We start from the raw sequence: 23,358 nt of genomic DNA on the forward strand, positions 1-23,358 counted from the left end.
AAGCATGATTTTTGCAGTTGCATTTGACAAAAAATGTCTTTACATCCTGCTGTGAATTTAGTAATATGGTACTTGTGCTACTAACATTCCCTGAATTGTTCACTTTACTTTTCCATGATGATAACAGCAATGCCTTTGTCTCACAATACAATCAGTTATTTTCCAATCTAGTGCTTCATTAAAGAATCATAAGCAGGGCACCATTTTATTTACTTGTATAACAAAACCGATTGCATTATGGTAAGCATAAAAATTCAACTAGAAGCAGAGAACATTCCTTTTTTTTATGTCCTAATATTGTGGTTTATCTGGAATAAACCAGTTTATCCATTTTTAAACTATTTAATTGCATTGCCATATTTAAACAGCATTTGGGTTCATGGCTGAAAATAGTGGGACAATTCACAGTATTCTTAAAACAATCAGGCTTAAGAACAAGCTACCCAAAATTTAAAATTCATGCATTTAGAATCCGTGTCAAACCAATTAAATAATGACAGGCCTGCAGAGGAGGCATGACTTTATAATCCATTTTTGCTTAAGAAAATAAGAAAAAGACCCACAACACTATGGTAGTTTAGCAAATCTTGTTAACCAGAAGCACTACTTCTACCTCCTTGCAGATGCAAGGCATATAGGTGTTCAAAAAACGTGTAGATGTGGCACCTGGGGACATGGTCATGGTAGTGCTGGGTGATGGTTGGACTTGATGATCTTAGAGGTCTTTTCCAACCTTAATGATTCCATGATATACATTATATATGCAATATACATTGGGGAAAAAAAACCACACAACTTAGGATGCTTGCACATAGACTGTAACTCATAGGGAGCATCAGACCTCACTCCTCTGATCTTCAAAGACTTTCTTAATCCAGGAGATAAACCTCAGCTCTGTGACCACCTCCCAACAATCCACTGAACACTAATACCCACCCCACTCCCATGCCTGAGCTCAGGAAATTGATGCTCTAGCAATCAGATCTGGCAGCTTATTTTCACACGAAGTAGCCGCAGTTTCTCCCATATTCTGAATGACACTGAAGCTCAAGTTAATACGAGGTTTGGAAAAACCTGTCTGGTACTCCAGAATAACACCCCTATGCTTTTCACCCCAAACAGCAGAGGAAAAAAAAATAACAAAAAAAAAGTACTACTGGGAGATGAGGTTTAGCAGAGTTTAATGTTTCCAGAAAGCAAGAAGCGCAGGCATATCCAGCTACAGTTGGATTAAAAAAAAACAACCAACCAAACAAACAAAAAAAACCCTCATTTACAGTATTCGTGACCTTAAATCCATTTTCCTCTACTCCATAAAAGGACTATTTTGTTTCATTTTAAGTAATCACTAAAGCATCTGTTTACAGCATTGTTTCTATTAATAAAACATAACTTGATAAACACTGAATCATACTTCTTCACATGCTGTATCTTTTTCCCCTCCACACTTATTTCAAGACAACTCAAAAATAAACATTTTGTCACCTTCAATAAAAGGCAAAGTAACTTTTTTAAAAAAAAATGCTTAATCAGCATTATTAAACTCACACCAACATCATGTGTAACAGAAAAAGCAGTGATCTTAAATCTCATTTATTATGTACTTTCAAAGCTTAGAATGGGGCAAAACAAAGCTGAAAAGGTCAATTAGCAATTTAGGTCAGGCTTCAGAACAGTTTTTCACTAATTAATAGTTTTTATAGCATATTTTCACTACTAAATGCAGATGACAACACAACAGTAGCACTAACCAAGTCCAGGGAGGAAGCTTATAGAGCAGAACCACTCACAGCAAGTGTAAATGAATTCAAGCTAGAAACAGTTTAATCAGAGCTCTCTCGTTTTCAGAACTGACCAAAGTTTATAATTAAACTTACCTTTACATACAAGTCAGTAGATGCAATTCATGTTACTTGGCATTGTTCAAATAGTGGATGAGGTTGGAAGGAATTAATCAGAACATTAAATCTTATATTACTAGTCTAAAAAAGGGCTTTCAGATGTGTCATATTGATAAACCAGTGTGCAGAATTAAAATATTCTCAAGGCATTTATTTTCACTGGTTAAAAAGGATACAAAAAAGTAACATAATATTAATGGCATGTACTTATCCCTTTAATCATAGATGTATGTGCTTCAGGACCCTGATAGAGAATGCCTGATCTTGGAACACAGATATATGAAGGGAACATGTAATGGAATTTCTGTGCTGTAAGAATCTAACAACATTAAATGTGCTGTGAACCTCAGGCTGTTGTCAGACTCCTCTCACCTAGACCCACAGAGGCAAGTTAATGATGTTAGGTTCAAACTGGAGTGGTATTTTGCTAGTTTGATACAAGGATAAGCAAGGGGAAGTGGCCTGGCCATCTTCACTTAGCTGTAACAACTGCTCTTCATTGTTGTAAGTATCTACCACATATTAATAGACCTTCTGTACTTCAAATACTAGTCAGCTCCACTCTGTCCACAGGCTAGCACCTCTCAGTAGCTGCTGGGAAATAATCTCTGCTTGAAAGATGGAAGAGGGCATCCACTGAAGGTCCCTCCCCATCCCTGCACACCCCTCTGGAGCTACACAGGGTCCCACCAAAACATGACAGAGCAGCATTTCTTAGCTTCAAAGTTCAGTGCAGATAAGAAAGGCAGCTCAAAACATGAGTTTAAAGAAAATCCTCAAAGATGATGGAAAACCCAGCTCTGGCAACAACAATTTCTATTGTTTTCAGCTTGTTCTGTTACCCATTCCTTCCCTTTCCCAGTTACATCATTATACTTGCAGGTTATTCACCATTCCCTGAAAGACACTTTTTCCCTCACAACAAGGCAGTCAATGTACTCTTCTGTACTGTCCCTCACCAGCCTCTCTGATCTCCTCCAGCATCTTCAGGGAAAAGGATTAAGCACTATTGCACGTACTCGTGCACACATTTCCTTTCACCAGTATTTGCTTCCTAATGAATACAAAGCTTCCTTTCCTTAAGGCTAACGCTGGAAAAAAAGTCACATGGCAGCAGTGTCTCTGAGGAAGGAAAAGCCATATGAAGGGAGAACAAAGCAGTAAATTTCTCCAAAGAAAACAACAGCAAAACACGTAAAGAAGAACCAAAAGCAGTGATAAAGATTCAAAGGAGCATCAAGTGAACATGAAAGGCAAAAAGAACTAGAAAACTTAAGTGAAAGTAACAAAACCAGTCAAGAACATGTTAAAGAGAAAAAAAGAGCCTAAGGTGGTCAAAAAAGGGAGCAAAGAAATGCCAAACTTAACTGCAAGACAGGGAAGATGCTCTGCTGCTGGTCAAGCAATTAATACAAATTATTCCTCCTCTAGATCAGCAGAGGTGGGGGGGACGTCTAACAGTCAACTCCTCCTTCAGCTCGTGTGGGTACGAGCTGGGCCCATGACCAGACAAAGAATAACCCACACTAATGCTGGCAGAACCACTGATCTTGCCCTGTGTGTCTCAGCATCGCAGCAAAAAGCATCCCCCGGGCCAGACAACCAGTCCCATCAGGCTGCTGGCAGCGGGTGGGATGTTTGACCAAGTCTCTGCAATTCAGAACTCTTTCATTAAAAGATTGCCTTCCACCTTACACCAACTCAAAAAGAGCTCCAGAGAAACGTGAAGGTATTACTGAGCACACAGCACACACGTTACAGCTTGCACTTGGAATTAGCATCCAACAACAATTCTCTTTTGGAAGCCTCCAGAATATGAGTGTCACACAGGTGAAGGACAGAGGCTTTTTAAAATTTGGCTTCTGTAATTTCAAACCCAAGATATTAAATACATTGAGGCAGATCACAAACTTCAGCAGAGCTCTGCAGGTGGCCCAGACTGCTAAAATCCATACATCACCTTCTCTCCATTAAACATACAATGGCTCTTCATTCTTGGTATTTTCTCCAATGTAGCATTCAATCATAACAAAATCCATAAGCACTAGAGTGCCACAAGTAAAACAAAAAAAGAGATAAGCATTAACAAGAAATTACTGTTTGTATAAAAATTGCAGAAAGTTAAATTAAGAATGTAAGTGTTCAAGAACTTAATTTTTACTTATCCACTGCACTTTCCTCTCACACAAGAAAAGTACTTGAGATACTCTATTAAGGCACTATGGAGGTTTTTTTAAGAATTCAGTAGCTTCACCATACTTAGTCTGAGATGACGTGATGTTACTCTTTCTGAAAAAGTAACTAAACAGTCTATCTGCTGTGAACTCAAGATGGGAGCTACAATTCAACATCTCATATGGACAACACCAAGAATCAACTACATTAAGAGTTTCTCCAACTCTCTGACCCCATCTTTGTGAAGAAATAAATTTCATTAGGATCTAGGGTGCTGCTCAAAAACTTGGGAGATCTTGGATAGAAACATCCAAGGAAAAGAAATTGTGAATCAGATGAAACAAGCTGTGCTCTGAGGAAGGGAAATGCTGATGGGTGGGCTGCCAGAGCCAGCTGCAGCAGTACAGGTAACCTGCCTAAGGTCCTGGGGTATGCAGGCTGAACAGAACACAGCCTTGGAGTGAAATGTGGAGCTGAACCTACTGCTGTATTCAATAGCAAGCTTTCATCTCTGCTCCTCTGCCACCTATTTGTACTCCTCCTATAAATAACTAAATGACACTGCTTTGAACAAGGCACTCCTTGCATTAACCAGCCCTGAGGATGCTCTAACAGAGCTACACCCAGCTGAGACTAACTGATGTGAATAGGACAGGAGAACAGGGATGCTGCAAGACAGTCATTCGAGGTGTAAAAAAAGTGCACATACGGGTCTGAAAGAAAAGTTCTGTGCACATCACAGGCTCATTTATCAACAAGCTGTCACAATTTTGCTACTGAGATTTTTAATCTGTTTCATCCCCGTTTCTTGTTTACTTCTTCCACAGCACTATTTATCTCCCATCTAGTTTCTGTGAACCATTTACAAAATAAAGTCATTGCAGGTATAGTCAGTCCTATCAGTTTCCTAAACCAAATCAATTAAATAACTACATTGAAAGAAAATAATTATAAAACCCACCTAAAACCTGTAGTTGCTGCGCACCCAAAAGCATTTGAACAGGCACAGCAAAACCAGCTATAAACTTTGGTGTAAGAACAGAAATCAGCTGATGGCAATGGAAATCTCTTGCCCCAGCAGATACAATTTTTATGGTGAGCCACAGGATTATTATTTAACAAAAGCAATTAAAATCTGCCTTTGAAGACGTAGTTTCCCTATAATTACTGTATAATCCTCATTGTGCTCCACTGTTTTCTTTAAATTACAGTCTACAAAGCTGACCCGCAGCACTGATACTGGCACAGATAATGGCATTGCTTCTTTGAACTCCGTCCTTCAGAACGTCACACTCTTGCCAAACAGTCAGAAATGAGCAATCAAAATGCAACCTGGTGCTCTCAAAGTGTCCGGCTGAATGGCAGCCCCTCATTTAAAAACTCTAGGGTGTAAGTACCTTCAAGTCAGGTACTTGTTAAGCCAATGCTTGTTGTCAAAGTAGTTCTCAAATTAACAGAAAAATGAAAAAAAAAAATAAAAAGCTACTGGTTTCAGTAATGACACTTCCTACACATACAGCCATTTTCTTAGGTGACGATGAAAATTTCTAATTATTTTTGTTTCTACAGGAATAGCTCTAAAATTTCCAATCCAGGGACACAAGACAGGGTCAGGGGTGATGTTCACCACATTATGCTGTTAACTTTGGTGATTAATACATACAGATGGGTGATGCTGAATCTTTCAGCCACAGCCATTTCACCACGTGTAAATCTGACTTGAGTTCCACCACCTTAGTCTGTGAAATGCAGATAGCCCCTTGCCCTGCAGAATCCAGGGACTGCAGTGCATGGAGAGGACCCACGCTGGAGCAGCCTGTTCCTGAAGGACTGCACCCCATGGAGGGGACTCTCACTAGTCTGAGAGGACTGCAGCCCCCAAGAAGGCCCTGGGCTGGAGCAGGGCAGCAGCACAGGGAGGCAGGAGCAGCAGAGAGCAGCTGCTGTGGGGCTGACCACAAGCCCCACTCCCTGTCCTCTGCACCATGGAGGGAGGAAGTAGAGGAGTCTGGGATGAAAGAGTGAGTCTGACTGGCAAGAAAGGCAATGGGGGGGAGGTAGTTTTAGTTTTCTCTTTGTTTCTCACCATCATACTCTATTTTTAATTGGCAATAAATGAAATTAATTTTCCTCAAGTTGCATCTGTTTTGCCTGTGACGGTAAGTGGTAAGTGATCTTCCTGTCCTCATCCTGACCTGTGAGCTAGTCCATCTTATTTTCTCCCATGTCCTGTTGAGGAGGGGGAGCAAGAGAGCAGCTGGGTGGGGGTCTGGCAGGCAGCCAAGGTCAACCCACCACACAGTGAAATAAATAAAACAACCCATCCAAAACTGTCCTCCCCTTTCTATGTCCTTTCAAAGGACACAGAATCAGGGACTCCATGAGGCCACTACCCTCCCTCTGACCCTCCTCAAGCTGCACTTTGGCACAAACAGCCAGTTTCCTGACTGGAAGCCAAATGATACTTTTCCTCAGAAAGGAACTCCTGACTACTCCAATTTTTATTCTTCCTCTGGCTTGTCATCAGTTTCTTAAGTCAAGGCTACTCTTCCCACCATCACAGACACTGAAAAGGAATTGTTTCATCTGTTATCAGCAGATCATAGTGAAATCAAACAGCACATGCAAATACTATTTAATATGCTGGCATTCATATGCATACATCCATATCTATATACACACTCACTGTGAGGTAGGCAATCCAGTGCAAATTCTGCACCTAAGTACCATTTGTGTGCTCATTTTCATACAGACTGACATTGCAACTATCAGCAATCCATAATTACTAACCACATGAGGACAATTTAACAGTTTAGCAAATATTGGTTAATGTTTAAACTGGGAATGGATGGGCAACTTCACCAGACAGGTCAACGTGACTGAAATCAAGAAAGGTTATGTGAAGTATAAAAGGCTCAACCCTGAAGTAATTTCCTTTGGTTGTTTTTTACAATCAAGTCTAATGACCCATTGTAAAACTATGTTTTGTGAAAGCATTAGACAGACACAATATGGCCTAAACTCAATTCAACCTGTGTCCCTCATCTCCCTAAGGCCTAAGCTAAAAGCAGACTGTACACAAATACTCTGGTTCCACACCTCCCACCCCCAGAGAGCTTTAATAACATGGGATCTGAGAGCTAACATACCTAGAAAGGGGAGAAAGGGCACAAACTGCTGAAGATCTAAACACAAAACATTGAAAAAAATTTCTACGTTAAGCAGTTAAAATTTCTCCTTTGACTTACAGAATAAATATATTATCTTGCCTACTGTAAACTGTTTACATCCAAGCTTGAATACACACATTGTATGCTTTTTTTTTAAAGACAGTTTTTAAAGTGGTTCATAAAATCTTGACCTGAGCAATCACCATAAAGACATTCTGTGCTTCTCAAAGACAAACCTTCATCTTACTGGGACCTCCTGTAGAGACTGATCAGCCCAAACAGCTTTTAAATTTTGGACAGAAAATTTACTTAATGATGGAATATATATAAATTAGAGCCTTGATTTCCCTTAGCTCACAGACACTGCGACTCCTTAGCAATACTTTCCTAACATACCATGTCATCATAACATGTTACCAGGAAATTAAGTAGAAATGAGTGCCTCATTGATATAAGACAGGATTACAGCAATTCTTACAATTTGGGTAATGTGCAGATGAAGCAAGATTAACTAGGCTGTTAAATCAGAGCCTTGCACAGTGAAACTCTTCTGTATACCAGTAAGTCTGACACACTTTGGCTCCAAGATTGTGGCTGTCACTTTGAGACAGAGATCAAATTTAACTTGTCCAGCTCCTAGCAGAGGGTATAGAGGTTTCAGATTATAAATCACAACAGCATAGTAAGAGTACCTGAAGATGCCTCTAGTCAAAATGCATCTTAGGACATGGTATAAATATCCATCAGCCATGATCCACATACAAACACTACACAGTTATTAAAGATCAATTCTGGAAATTAATATTTATTAGGATAAAGTCACATAAAAAAAATGTTTATGAGAATTATCTCAAGGGACAGTTGGGAACTAGCAATTATGCTGTTTTCAGAGAGATGAGGTGAAGACGACCATAAAGATCTACTTCTGGAAACCATCTCTTGAATCAGCAGAATGACAGTGTTCTGAAGAGGGTTTCCTGACAGTGTCCTCAAGACTGAGAAATAAAGCTAGAAGCAACTCTTTCACATTTCATATAAAGAGATCTAAACAACTCCAAGAAAGTAATTTTCTTTGGAAGCACAGTAAGCTTTCAAAAAAATCCAAAAGGGGATCCATTTCCTTGGAAAACTAGAAAGATTATTAGGGGGGGGAAAAATAAAAAGGGGAGGGGGCAGCAAATCCTTTTTACAAATTCCCCTCTTTGCAAACTGTGCGCTACAAAATTCAAGCATCCAAGAAAAATCTAAAGTGCCCATAATAGAGGGGAACCCAAAGAAAGCTACCCTTTTAGATTTAAAACTGGCAACTATGGTATAACCACCACAGAATCTGGGAAGAAAAAGCAGGCAGCTCGGTTAGGGATCTCCAGAGACAGCTGCCTACAGAGTCCACACACTATGTAGTTTAAACTTACTCAGTTTAAATATTCATCAAACCATCTTTTTAAACTTTCAATATTTTTTAGACTTTAAACATATAGATAGCCACTCTACAGGAGTATACCACTCATGCAACTTTCTGATTTTCTTTTTACAAAATAGGTGAAGAAAATTGTATAATTATGACAGACATCCAATGTAAAACTTACTGATACCAGCTGGCTCTGACTTCAGAATTTGCATTTAATCCCTCATCCCACACCACCTTTGCTTCCTGAACCCATCTGCAGTTTCAGAAATTGTTACTAATGATGTAGATTCATGAAGAGAGCTGGTTACATTTCATTTGGTTTTACATACATGAATTTAAGCTTCTACCATGTATCTTTTTTATACTGTAAATATTCTTAACCAACAGTCCTGTTATCTACAGTATTTTATTTCGCTTGGATAATGAAAGTTCACAGTCAGACTCTTTCATAAAATACGAGAACAAGCTTCAATAGCAGACAATGCTTCCCAAATATATAAATTACTGTGGTATCTTTAAATAAATTCAAATTAAAGAAATAATTGTAAGTAAAAATTCTTATTTTTACGGTTGGCTTTTACAAAAGTAAGCTGTTATCATACGCTATGACCTCTGTCAATTTGTCAGTTCTCTTTCCAATTGAAATTCTATTTTCACAGAAGGGTTACAGCTGGAAGGGATCTCTTGAGGTCATCTGGTGCAACACTAGCCACCAAGAGCCAGTTGCCACATCCAGATATTTTTTGGAAATACCCAGAGATGGAGATACCACCACTTGCCTAGTCAGTGCCAATGCTTGGTCACCCTCACAGTCAAAAAAAGTGTTTCCTGATGTTTAGAAGGAACCTCAGGTCCTGTCACTGGGCACCACTGAGAAGAGCCTGGCTGTCCTCTCTGCATCCCCCCCTTCAGCTACTTATAAACACTGAGAAGACCCCCCCAGAGCCTTCTCTTCTCCAGGCTGAACAGTCTCATCTCTGTCAGCCTCTCCCACGAGAAGAGATGCTCCAGTCTTGGTCTCTTTACCGTATTCATGGCGCTGTGTTGGACTCCTCCCAGTATATTCATGTCTCTCTTGCAGTGGGAAGACATTTTGGTTTATTTTTTCCAATAAAACTTCAGAAATCCCATTTTCCATTACCTTTTGAGAAATCCCTGAAGGAATCTGCACTATGTATGGAATTCAGCAGCCCACATATGCCTTTTTATTCAAATCACTTCTGGTAAGCTAGAAAGGAACCAAAATCTTTCCCAAAATTCACCCTTTTTAAAGTTTAAGTTTTCTTTTAACATCTATATGAAAATTATTTTCCAGAATTACATCAATATGTAAAATGCAATCTTAATTCAAAGAAAAGCATGAATGTAACAACTGCATCACAACCACCTGAGTAACTACAGTATTAAAGAAGTAATGTCTGGAGTCAGTATAAATACCACAAAGCCCATTTTTGTACAAGGAGGGCATGCTGACCCAGGTTATCATCGTACTCCCTGAAGAGTAAACAAAATTCAGGAAAATTAGATAGGGATCTGCAATACTGAACTGTTGTAAAAATCATGGAGCATCCCAATTTCCAACACATTGTCATACACACCATGGTGCATCTGGGAAAACAGTCTGGCTTATTTAATAACTAATATGAATATACTGAATATATTTCCTCTTTGTATGGTAGGGTAAGTTGAACCCCTCACAAAATAAGATGCCATAAGGAAAGGACAAACTGGGAAACATTTTGGTTGTGGGTACAATAGAGTACAGGTTTCATTTTTCAAAGCATTCAAAGCAACATGAAACCTTAAGGCCTTCAAACACAAACTCAAGAAGCTTTACCACACTACACAATTTCTTCATGGAAGCTTTTTTTTTTCCCAATCTTTTGAAATTTTGCACTGTTTCTACATTTTCATGCTGTACTTCAAAAACCTCATACTCCAGCACTAAAGTTACAGGCAATGTCTTGTGGACTAGACACTTGTTTATATTGAAAGTACAGCCAATTAAACTAAGCCTTGTAATTTAAAGCTTCATGGAACAGTAATTTTTATGGCCTGATAAGTAATGGAGACAAACTTAGGTAACCCAGAAAGACCCAGACCAATATATTTATTTAATAGCAAATGTTTACTAGTCATGCTGCAGAAACAATACTGTCTTTTCCCCCTTCTCTGCAAAGTCCTAATTGTACACACACACAAACACAGCCAGAGAGAACAAGGAACACAGTTGCAACAGAACATTAAACCAGCAGATAATTTATCTGTCCTGCTGAGGAAAGCTTAGGGAAGTGAGCCAAAACATCTCAAAAGGAGACAACACGAGAGGACTAAACATAAGAAAGTAGAGACATAGCAGAATTAAGACAGAGCAGAAACTTTAAATAATACTCTATGCCCACCTACACTGACGCAACTTATATGATTTCCTCAGGTCTCCCCTGGATCATTTACCTATGAATCCAACAGGCCAGAGCTCCTGCCTGAAAAGATTTCTGGAATTATGACTTATACAAAGTGTATACAGCAAAGTATTGGACTGCTCAAACATTTACCTACAGGAGAAAGCAAGCAGGTTGATAAAGAACATAACAGCAGCACTTCTGCTAGCTAATGCTTACATCTTTCAGACTCGCTGCAATTATTTCCCGTGTGATACTTACCTTTAATAGTTTCCTCCACAACTTCTACTACACGATCTATCTGCTAAGGTCAATATCTAAGTAGACAACAACTGGACATACTTTATATAAACTCCTCTTTCAAAAGTGTGTTCTGGATTAAGAGGGAGTGAAGAGTTTGGGAGCTATGTTTTTAGCCACTATTTTTTCCTGTGCATCTCAGTTCATCCACCAAAAGTAACTTGAAAACTCACCACCTAACTTAAACCAAGTTTTGTCCTCAAAAATAGGAAGTTGCTCTAAGTTTGGCAAAAATCAAACAGCTAGAAAAGAGGGACCCTAGAAAAGAGTTCAAGCCTGAACTGCTGTTTGTGTTCTGTGAAAGGCAGTGGTCACCCACAGCTGGGTGCCCACCACCCAGGCAGCTCTAACAGCCCCTAAGTGCTCCCTTCTCCCCAGCTTCAACCCCAGAATAGTAGATGGTAACAAGAAGCTGAGTATATTGTGAGGGCAGACTATAGGAGAGAAGAAGAAGCAAGTATTGCAGGGGAAAGACACTGGAATATGGGAACAAATTTAAAACACTGTGGTCAAGTTTAAGGGAACAAGACATTGTCCTGGAACCCTGATGCCTTTCACAAAACAGGATAGCATTTAATGACCGTGACAGAGCAAAGACAACAAATTTATGTTTTAGTGTTACATTTGCCAAAGTTCACCCACACTGTGATAAATAGTTCAGTTAGTTCTTACTGGACACATTAGTCTTTAATTAAAGTTAATGGCCAGTATACTACAGAGATTTTGGTATATTGAGTAGAAGGAATCAGCATTACCAGTGCAGAATTAAACACTCAGAAAACTCTTGAAGTTGAGGTTCTTCCTACAACTTTAATCCAAACACCTATTCTATGTAATGTTTACTATATATGTGCATACACGTTTACATACAACACAGGAAAGCCTATTTTGCACATTTAAACTAGTTGATAGTTTCCCCACAATATTCTTTTTTAAACATTCTAGCTGTACATTGTATGAACTAGATCTAGTGTGATTTTTGCATCCATTCCCTTGGAGTTTCTTTTCTGCTTTGTTTCAAAAACAAGCAGAACAGCACAAGCTGCAGAGCCTTCAAGAGCAGAACCTGGTCTGCAACAAAGAGCCTGGAACGTGGATCCCTTGTACCAAAGTCATTAAGTCTGTGCCCTTAAAACACTGAGGTTGTCCTTCCCTGTAAAAACATCTGCACTATCATCTCTATGTCACATTAATTTTCCAATTAGTCTAATAGCAGCTCAAAAATCAAAGCTCATCAGTAGTTGGTGTCTGATCTAGTGTTCCCAGTTCAAGTCAGTGGGAGTCTGTTCCTTTCCTTGTCCCAATGTTGGATCAAGTCCATGTAAAACTATATTTTTAATTTTTTTTTAAACCTTCTGAAATGGAGCCTTTTCAAAACACAAATCTCAAGCAGATTTCTGAATACAGTATCTTAGTTATGCACTCTAGAAATTATGTTTAAGTATCACTAATATTGGCATGTTAATAAGTTTATTAAAATGTATAAATACTTTTATGTATTACATTCATATGGCCCAGAAAGCAAATCATGTGCTGGGCTGCATCAAAAGCAGAGAGGTGATTCTGCACCCCTGCTCTGAGGAGACCTCACCTGGACTACCTGGTCCAGCTCTGGAGCCTCCAACACAGGAGGGACATGGACCTGTTGGAGCAGGTCCAAAAGAGGCCACAAAAATGATCAGAGGGATGGAGCACCTCTCCTGCAGGTGACAAGGACAGGCTGAGAGAGCTGGGGTTGCTCAGCCTGGAGAAGAGAAGGCTCCAGGGAGACCTTATGGTGGCCTTCCAGTACCTGAAGGGTCCCACAGCAAAGCTGGGGAAGGACTGCTTACAAGGGCATGTAGTGATAGGAGGGGGGCAATGGTTTGAAACTCCAGCAGGGCAGATTTAGAGTAGACATTAGGAAGAAGTTCTTTACTATAAGGGTGGTGAAACACTGGAACAGGCTGCCCAGAGAGGTGATAGAGGCCCCACCCCTGGAGATATTCAAGGTCATGTTTGGTGAGGCTCTGAGCAACCTGATCTAGTTAAAGATGTCCCTGACTACTGCAAGGGGCTTGGACTAGACAACCTTTAAAGTCCCTTCCAGCCCAAAACATTCTATGGTTCTATATATTATAGACATGTCAATATTTAGCAGTCTACTTGTACAGAAAGCACACATAAGGTATTTACATACTTGTGTGCATATCCCTTTTAGACAGAAGTCAAAAAATTATGAGCTGAGATACTTATAGACTTTCTACTTTTTTAAAAAATAAAAAGACAACTTGAAAACAGAAGTGTATACATTTACAACTATAAATATATACAGAGAATACAGAGTCTGTGCCAAATACATTGCCTAAAATACTACTGCTACATAGCTCAATAGTAAACTGTAAGTTCATAATAATTTTAAATAAAGAGAAGCCTGGTTGGTTCATAACCTGAACCATCTATGATTACTTTCTGTATTGTAAATCTGGGGAATTTTTGCATAGTTCCAAACACCCTGTTAAATAAAGATACAGAAAAAAAACACCAGCCAGTATAATGTATTTTCATTTTATTGTATAAATTAAATTACTCTGAATGTATCTGTCAAGAAGACAGTTCATGTTAGTAATTAAAGTTATAAGTCTCAGAGGTAATAAGATCTGCACCTAGAAATGGATGTTTATTCTGCCTTATGAGTTACTTCTCACGTTAAGTATTTTTCAGCTGATATTATTGGAAACTGTTTGACTAAAGCCACAAGTACTCAAGAAGAAAATATGGAATGCTTCCAATCTGCATTTATTAAAGTATTCTTGTAAAACTGAGGTGAGTCTGGAGTGAGAATAGGGAAGGGTTTAGAGGATTCCTTTGTGGAAAAAAAAAGGAGAAAAAAATAAAAAGTAAAAAAAAATCACAAAGTCATGGTAATGAAATTTTCTTTGGTATGCAAAGGTTAGGAAGATTCCTTCCCCCAAATCTCCCAACCTTACAGATAATTCTGTTCTAGAGTGGCATCAAAGGCATCTGTAAACCATCTTGAGTAGAGACCAAATAATGTCTCCAGCAGGCACTGAGAAGCCCATGAAGCACAGACACTTAAAGGTTCTTTGTGGTTCTTAGTGGTACATGAAGGGAAAAGACACCATTCCTCAGCATTTCTTTGCAGTGAGTCCAAATAAACCAAACCTTCAGGACTGACAGCAGGTATGTTACTGCTGGATGTAGTTAGTGCACCACACTTGGCTCCACAGATCCTGTAAGATCTTGTTTCTGGTATAAGCATACACCTGATGGACATTTTGTCCATTACAAACAGTCCATTAGGACTTAGATAGAACAAAAGGTAGTGGCAGACTGCAGCAGGCAGCCAAGCAGGACTACACACACACAAAAACCCACCCAGAAATCAGGGGTGATGTAGAAATCTAGGCTGAGATGGATATAGGACAAGAGCACAGTCAAGGCCCATGGGATGAAGGATTAGACAAAGCAGCAAAGTGGCTGGTCAAAAAGCAAGGAAAGAGAGTTGTATCAAAGCATAATGCCCAAGCTGAAACTAAGACCAGGAAAAATCTTTGAACCTTCCTGGTGGGATCAGAGCTAGGCTTAAGTACAGCTCAGCAACCCCGTGCATCCAGCCCTCAGACACACAAGGAAGACATGATGCAACTCATGCCAAGGCTGAAGCTGCAGGTCACTCCTGAACACACTATTGTGATCCAGTCACGTTCCCAACCATGCACCTCCCAGCACACCCAGCACTCCACTGAGAGACAGAAGCCCTGAGCAATCCAGCTAAGCCCCAGTCATTAGCAAGAGGAGTACAGAAATGCACATATGGTCCATCTATCATCAGGAGTCCCCCAGTTCCCTTCGTACTGTCACAGCCACATTCAGCAGGTGACTGTCAGGTGTAAACTGCCCAAAAACACACTTGTAATGGGCTGTCTGCAGTCTCACACCAGGCCATCTGAGTGCATACAGACAAGCATGCTGAGGATGGTCATGCAAATTCTTCCAAGCTCTCAGACATGATCAAAGCTGCCTCAGAAGCAGCATTAATATCCTGAAATTGTTTTGCGGGAGATGGACTGAAAAAAAAGTAACCCTTAAGGCAGGTCCTATAAATTCTGAATACTCTTAATAAGCAGTTAAGTGAGATGTTGAACTTCTACCCTGAGATTTTGTACTCTGTAGAACTCAGTGAGCCTCAGACCAAAGAAAACCATCTAGGAAAGTCATCTAGAATATCCGTCAACCTTATCACAAAAGTAAGAGAAAGTTCCTGACATTCTCTTAAGGGAAGCACCAGGATCTCTACAGAGACCCTGTGTTGTCCCTAATAAAGGTTCCTCACCCAATGTGCAAAAAAACAATCTGCACAGAGTTGAGAGGTCTGTAGCTGTACCCTGCAGAACAGGACACCAGGCATTTAACAGCAGCCAGCACACCCCATGCTGCAGGGCACACAATATTTGTCAGCAGAAGACACTCAGTTGGTTACTCTTACCCCTCTGTATGTCCTACAACATATCTATGAATGCTGGCTAATGATTAAAACGCTTCAGGGAGGTTCCCTGATTAGAATGCTCAATTTTACCCTAGGGGTGGGTGTATATTTTAGCATTATAATTAGCCAAGGTTAGTTTAGGATACACTCTCAACTTGTCTTTGGTCCAGATGTTATATACTCCCTTACCTTACGTGTAAGTCAACGACAGTAAAAGAACACATAAGACATCTTGTTTTGTTTCACATCCTATTCAAGGTTAGGTACTTTCCATGATGCATCAACCATCTCCCAACCAAGACTTATTAATAAAGTTTTACTTTTGTGTTTTCAACATCACCTGCACTGTCATCTAGAAAGACAGAGACGTTCAGTTTACTGTGTCCACTGAAATATAGACAGAAACACTGGGTGAAGGTATTTGGACCAATCTCTTTCTGAAGTGACAGGACCAACACAAGACAGTAGACATGTTCTTCAGATCTCCCTTACAATCAAAGCCAGGCAGAAAGTCCTAAACTACATAAAAGCAAAGTTAGGGTTTTTTAGTGAAGATGTCCAATGACTTAATGGTCTTTTCCGAGAGAAGAGCCTCCCCATGCTTTTCTCTGGGGCTGCAAGCATGACAAGAAAATAAAGGTTTGTCCTGGGTTTGGCTCAGATAGAGTTAAGATTTCACAAAAAGCTGTGAGGGTCAATTGACCCAAAATAGCCAAGGGGATCTTCAATACTATATGATGTCATGCTGATAGGAGCTGGCCAGGGGGACGAGGGATGGCAGCTCAGGAACGGGCTGAACGTCAGGTTCTGGGTCGTGAGAAGCTGTACTGTACATCACTTGCTTTATATATTCTTTCATTAGTATTATTGTTATTATTGTGTCATTCTACCAAGCTGTGCTCATCTCAGCCCACAAGGTTTTACCTTTTTCTTCCAGTTCTCCTCCATCCCACTGGGTAGGGGGAGGAATAGCTGCACAGTGCTTAGTGGCTGGCTGGACTTAAACCATGACAAGGGTGGTTGTGAAAACAAGCAATTCATGAATGCCCAATATTTTCTGGAGGACACGGACCACCTTTTAATGAAGTCCGCTACACAGTCATCTAAAGCATCACAGAAATAGTCGTTTGGTTCAAGCTGCATCACTGAAGAAGCTGAGGAATGATCTGTCCCAACTACACATTGCAAAAAAAGGTAAGAATGTATAAGGTTTCCTGGAAGTCTATATGGTAAAAGAAAAAGTATTTGATTCCTCGCCTCTTCATACAGCCCCAGAGATCACTTCTGATGGAGTCACCTGCAGGAAACAGATTTACACCAGAGGCAGAGTGCCCTTTGCCAAATGTCACTGTGCTCATGCTTTCTGGAGGTACACCACTGCCTGTTACATATGGCCATCCTGGTCTCTTCTGAAGAGCATTAAATCCAACAAAGTGAGTATTTCAGCTCCTCCAGAAGATATCTCTATCTGTGACTTGAACTTTCTCTGCATCAGAAGAGTCCCTACAGGTGATGAAAAATCCTTGTAGGAGCTAAGAAGCTTTCTGACATTCAAATCAGCAGTTTCCCTCAAATTAACTTTTGATTCTTAGTGCAGTGATACCTCAGCACTTGTGAGTGTAGAATACATCACACTCCCTGTTGTCTCCAAATCATGAGATGACAGAGTAATTCCTGCAATCCCACGTGCCATTTCTTCTAAGTGGTCACAAGGGATTCACATTGTCTGGCTGACAACTGATTAACCTGGTAGACTAAGCAGCAAATAAAACCAAACCAGAGACAAAGCATGAGACCTCTGACACTTGCCACCAGTGGTATTCTGGCCAAGGAGTTTGTGGTTTTGCCCTCTGATGAGCCTCAGCTCTCACACCTACTGACACAGTTACCACTGCTGCTAGGTCCTCATCACAGCCAGCCCTCCCCTGGACCCTCCCCAGAGAGAATGTAGTTGCTCTCCACAGCACACTTCCTTTCAGCACGGAATGAAAAGTCTTCCCACCACAGAAGGTGTGAAGGTACAGACCTTCTCTGACAGTGACAAAAGAGTGACAACTCTCAAGAAATTACTCCCATAGCCTCACCCCACTGCCATTCCCTTGGCACAGTGATTGAGCTTCCCAGAGGGGAGAAACTTCTTTGAGATAACACAAGCAGTGTCTAAGCACATCTAGTATCGGCAAGTGACTATCACAAAAAAAAAGATCTTGAAGTCAGTGAAGGAGGGACAAAAAGCAGAAACATTGAAGACTAGAAACATTTTTGAAAAAACACTGCAAAACAAACTAACAAAAAAAAAAACCTTAGCCAAGGGTTGAGAGAAACTGAGGACAGGGTACCCACAAAATAGGAAGGGGCTACAGCTTGGTTGCACAGCATGAGACTACTGCTGAAGGAAACATCACCAGCACTCAGCTGCTCATGAAAACCCTGGGAGTGAGCAGACACACTAATACAGAACTACTTGAAGCAAAACAAGCTTTTTCTCATCTAGGAAAAACCCTGCCCGTCTTTGATTTACATTCACATCAATAAGAAACAAACTGGTTACTACATAAATAAAATAATCTCAGGTAATTACAACCCTCTCTTTGCAATCCTACATATTTTAACTCACATTCACCAACTCTCAGTTTCATCCCACCTTGTTTAGGCAGCTCTGTCAGATGTTGGATGTTAAAAGCATACTCAGCCTGTCCCTTCTCTAAGGTCAGTAAAAGGAGTATACAAGGCTTCAAAAATCACTTCAGATCTTCTAAAAATCTAAATTATCTTAGAGAAAATTATCTTCATTGACCATAAAGGAAGCTGAGCAAAACAGGCTCTCAAATTACAGCACTCAGGCAGCATAAATCCAGGCCTTAATACATAACTTCAAAAGGCACATGACTAGCTACTTTGGCTTCAGAGGGACAACATCTGTGTTTAAAACCTTTGCTGACAACCATGACGATAGTAATGAGCAATATTCTGGTTTAGGGAGGTATTCTGAGAGCATGCTCTACACAAACTTTAAAGGGAAGGAAACTATCCCAGAAAAACACAAACTGATTTTCACTCTTAAACATGGATGCAGCTGAAGTATAATTCTCATCTAAATTAACTCCTACACCTTTTGATTCATAGGACAGTACGTAATCACTGTGGAAAGAAAGAGTTTCCATTTACACATCCAATTTTCAGCTTAAAAGCAAGTACTTAACTGCAATTCTTTCCTGACTTCCCAGGTTCAAGCATCCTTTTTGAACACCAGCACAGTAATTCAAAAGCCAAAGCCAGCCAGCTGAGAAGTACTGACTGAGCTTGAATTTTGCATGAAATCATTCTTGGCTGTAAATTAGAGAAGAACAGTGTGCACCTGTTCCCAGGCTTTCAGCACACTCTCCAAGAAGTTCTGCTTATTCAAATCATTCCAAATAAACTCCATCAAATTTGTCTTTCACAAAGTACAGGCTGGATATTTGCATTTATGCAAGGGTTTGGTTTAAGGGCAGCAGAGAAGTCTTCAGTGCAGTCTGACCTTACAAACTCTGCAAGGTAGGGAAGTAACATTACCTCTGGTTTGCAAACTTCATTGGAACTTGTATGAACTGAACATCAGAAATATTATACCAGGTATCACCCTCGGTGAGGACACCAAAGCAGCAGGGATGTAGCAGCATCTGGCACCTCGGTAATGTTACACTGATTTTTCTTTCACAAGGGCACTGTTAATGCTCTGCTCACTGAAGGGTTTTACAAATGGAGAACTAAGGCACATTAAATTTTAAAGTGTGTGCCAATTATAGATGTACAGCTTGAGAAGTCAAGCGCCTTTTTTTGGTAAAGTACTTAGCATTTTTTATACGGAATCATCGACTTTATAGCAGTACTCCTCGTGTTGTTATGTGCTGCTACTGGGAGAGTTCAGGACTTCCACTAATCACACTCCACAGTTTCATACCAGATACTAAAAACATTACATGAAGCTTGCCTTGCTTAGTAGAACAGGCAGAGAAAAGGGTTATTTGGAGGTCAGGAGGATGCAGGGAGCCCCAGCAGAGAGGTTTTCATGGCTCTCTGTTTCTCCTGGCTCAACTTAGCAAAAGAGTCTGAGGTAACTCTACCATACACAGGATCTGCACCTTCTGAGTCAGAGCACAGCAGCAGAGGGAGGATTACAGCCTTGGTGACACTGGGTGTGTTCTGTGCAGATGAAAGAATGGGCTGAAGTTCTCTCCTTGGGAAATGGGTGTACAGCAGAAGACAACAGGTCTTTGATGCTGGATGTTACGTGGGGAAAGCTGGGAAAGGGAGCTGAATTGGGGTTGACATTCTCATTCAGAAAGAGAAGAGGTTCACTCCTTTGTGGAGCTGTTGCATGCCTCTAACAGAAGACATATGTACAGTGGGTCCCATGCTTTCAGTGTATCCTGTAAGCCTGATGATTTCAGAGCACAGGCACACAGTTTGTGAAGCACCTTAAGACCTATGAATAAACGCTCAGTAAACTGGTGAGGGGGTCCAACACATAGCATCATTTGGACACCAAACATCTTAAAACTCCAGACAAGTGTCAAAGAAACAAAACACCTCATCCCATTCCAATTGGTCAGCTTGCCACTGGGAACAAGGGTTCTGGATGCCTTTGTATGCAGCTCACGTAGTGAGGAAACACCACAACTACCTACAACCACGAGTCCCAGAACAGAACCAGTCTGCTAAATCTTTCATTCCTCCTGGTCCCTTCCTTCCCTTACCCTATAACACCCTCAAAATAATCAGCATAGACAAAAGTCACATATTCTTCTCTTTAGCAGCTTCCAAGGAAAAGTCAGAGACAACTCTAACTATGGCAGTTTCTCTCTGCAGTACTGTATGTGCACTTGAGTTTGAAGTGGGGACACTACTCCAAACCTACAGGAGTAAGCTCTAGAAACCACCCAAGCATAAACAGCTGTGAACCTATATAATGCATCATTATGTATTCTGTGTACTTCTCACAGCTGGCAGCTTTATTACCAGCCATAGCTTCCCCCTTCTGGAAAACAGCCCCTTAGCTGGGCCACGTTACTTTATGGTTTGCCTTATGTGCAGCTTACACCAGTGCACCAACCCACATCATCTTCAAACAACAGCAATAACTTGAGAGAAACACAAAAGCACAGTAACATCACAAATGACAACAGGGATATGAAGCTGCCCTTCCTTCCCTTCTGCCCAAACCAAGTGATAAAGAATGGTGGAAGTTCAGTCCTGTATTTCTCAAGTTCAGATCAAAACAAGCCCCAAGTTACTAGAATTGCTCTTGTAGTTACATTGCAACTTCCTCCTCCATCACAAGAAGATGAGTAGAAGAGCCCTCTGACACACTCTGCCTTCAGAAAGCTGCCCCAAGGGACTTATAATCACTGGTAAATAACCACATGCTCAAACAACACAGTTCTTAAAAAAAAATAAATTTTAAAAAACAGCAGAGCTTACATAAGCAGCAATAAATCAACTGCATTGCTCAGCCAAGTTGAAGATGAGACCAACCTGGCAGTAGAGCAACATTTCCAAAACTGTACTCTCCATGCTTAAAAAGTTAAACCAGAATCAATATCCTACTGCCAACAGAACATTTTCTCTTTCTCAATTCTGTCAAAACTGCCTTTCAAAAATATTTTGCAATAGTAAGATAACAACTTGTATCCTTTCAAATACAGTCACCCTCTCACACACACTTTGTAAAATGAGAGGAAAAATCTTAAAATATACAAACTGAAAACATGGACAGTATCTGCTTCTGGCTTTGCTTCTCTTAACAGTTATGCCTAAAGTTTAAGACTTTTCAGAGCTGAAGCATCTATTATTTAAAGCACAGTAAATTTTACCACATCAATGACAGTTAGAAGACAGTATCCTTATTGCAAAGATCACATTTCAGTATTTTCAGGTTCAATTCAAAAGTACTCAGGAACACTGCATTAACAGCCTAATTCTACCCCTAACAGAAATCTTTCTGTAATAAAGAAAAAACTACAAGTATCTTTCACTAAACACTGGTTCTAAGTACCAAAAATTTAGATGAAGAGGCTCATTTTCAGAAATTACATGTCAGCTAAAAAGGACAGTTTAAAAAAAAAAAAAAAGGAAAGAAACGAATAATTTATAAAAACACCTCAAACCTTGGGTCCCACAAATTTCCTAAGTTAAATTCAGCAGAACTGAAGCATCAGATTACAGTCTTGGCCAAAGGATAGCAACTCACTCATTTTCTTCCCCTGTCTTCATATGTGTAGATATCATCCTATTCGTTATGACAACCAGTTGCAGATCACAGAAATATGTTGTCTCTTAGGCAAGAGCAAATCCTCTTTTATTCTCTTTTTTTTTTTTTTTCATTTTATCCTAATTTATTTTTTGTTTTTCCTATCCTACTGCACAGAGTCACTTGCACTTAACTACCTGGAGTCTTAGAGGTGACAATGCACCACAGTTCTCTTGCCTATATTGTGTAAAGTAAGACTGCAGAGGGGAATGGAAAGTTTGTTTCTTCCTTTGAACTGAACTACCAGTGTAATATCCTCTACAGAGAATACTGTGGCTTTTTACAGCCCCTGAATACCATTTCTGGGCACTGAGATAATTTATAGGCATTACTGTAGCTGAGAAAAAAAAAACTGGGAGATAAACCACTTGGAGTGACAGCAGTAATTAACACTCAAACAGCAAAAAGTCCATTTTTATGAAAATTCCAATAATGCCACCATTTTCCTAATTCCATACCAACTATTCTTTTAGTTCTAATTTACTCTGAACAACTGCATCTGTATAATCTAATGTTCTTCTAAGAGCTTTGGAACAGTTGTGTTGCTGTTCCTATTACACCTTAGCTCCAGTCTAAGTCCATGCCACTGAAGCAGCAATATGTTGACCTCTTTACATTGCCAATGCAGAGACCATGCTGGGCAGTCATCTGCTCTGGCTTAAGATCATACAGGACAGCTAATTCTCACACACCAAATCCAATGACAGCACGTCAACTCAAACATGCCTTTCACGAATTCACAGTTTTCAGCTAAAGGCTGGAGCCATGAAGAATCTTTGTTAGCTTGTGCTGTGACTCCTGGATTTTCATAACTCTCTTACAAAGGTCATTCAAGTACACCCAGTGCTTCAGCCCAAAGGCTTCTCTGCTGCTTTTTCCAGCAGAAAAGCAACAAAGTCTATATATTGATATTGAAAACACTTATGAAAACCTTTGGTTTCTAATGGATTAAGATACATACCCCTATAATACTCAGGCCCTTCAGGTAGTCCTGGCGAGGTTGGGCTTGTGGCACACAGCCTGCTAGAACCACTTTCTTCTTCCCTTCCTGGGCTTTCCTAAAGAAGGACAGACAGAGTGTTATTGTTTTCAGCTTCAAAGCAGTCATACTGTGCATGTGAGACAGGAAAGCAGCCACAGTGAGAACATTCCCAGGTCAGATGCAAATTCTACGTGTCTGAGACACCAAACCAACCAACTCAGCCAACAAGCCCTACA

At 40.2% G+C, this 23,358-nt stretch overlaps 1 protein-coding gene across 1 annotated transcript in view; it reads right to left on the reverse strand.

Moving 5' to 3' along the window:
- CDKAL1 (CDK5 regulatory subunit associated protein 1-like 1) overlaps positions 1 to 23,358 on the reverse strand; it is a gene marked incomplete at its 3' end in the record, with an annotated part of 265,833 nt that overhangs the window by 231,078 nt on the left and 11,397 nt on the right. Inside the window, exons 2-3 of the mRNA XM_008944761.1 lie at positions 23,102 to 23,198; positions 11,321 to 11,363 (exon numbers count right to left, since the gene is read on the reverse strand). Coding sequence (XP_008943009.1) covers positions 11,321 to 11,363; positions 23,102 to 23,198 — 140 coding nt within the window. The remainder of the gene's footprint in view (positions 1 to 11,320; positions 11,364 to 23,101; positions 23,199 to 23,358) is intronic.

The sequence above is a fragment of the Merops nubicus genome, unplaced genomic scaffold (assembly GCF_000691845.1).
Source record: "Merops nubicus isolate BGI_N331 unplaced genomic scaffold, ASM69184v1 scaffold4387, whole genome shotgun sequence".
NCBI lineage: Eukaryota > Metazoa > Chordata > Aves > Coraciiformes > Meropidae > Merops > Merops nubicus.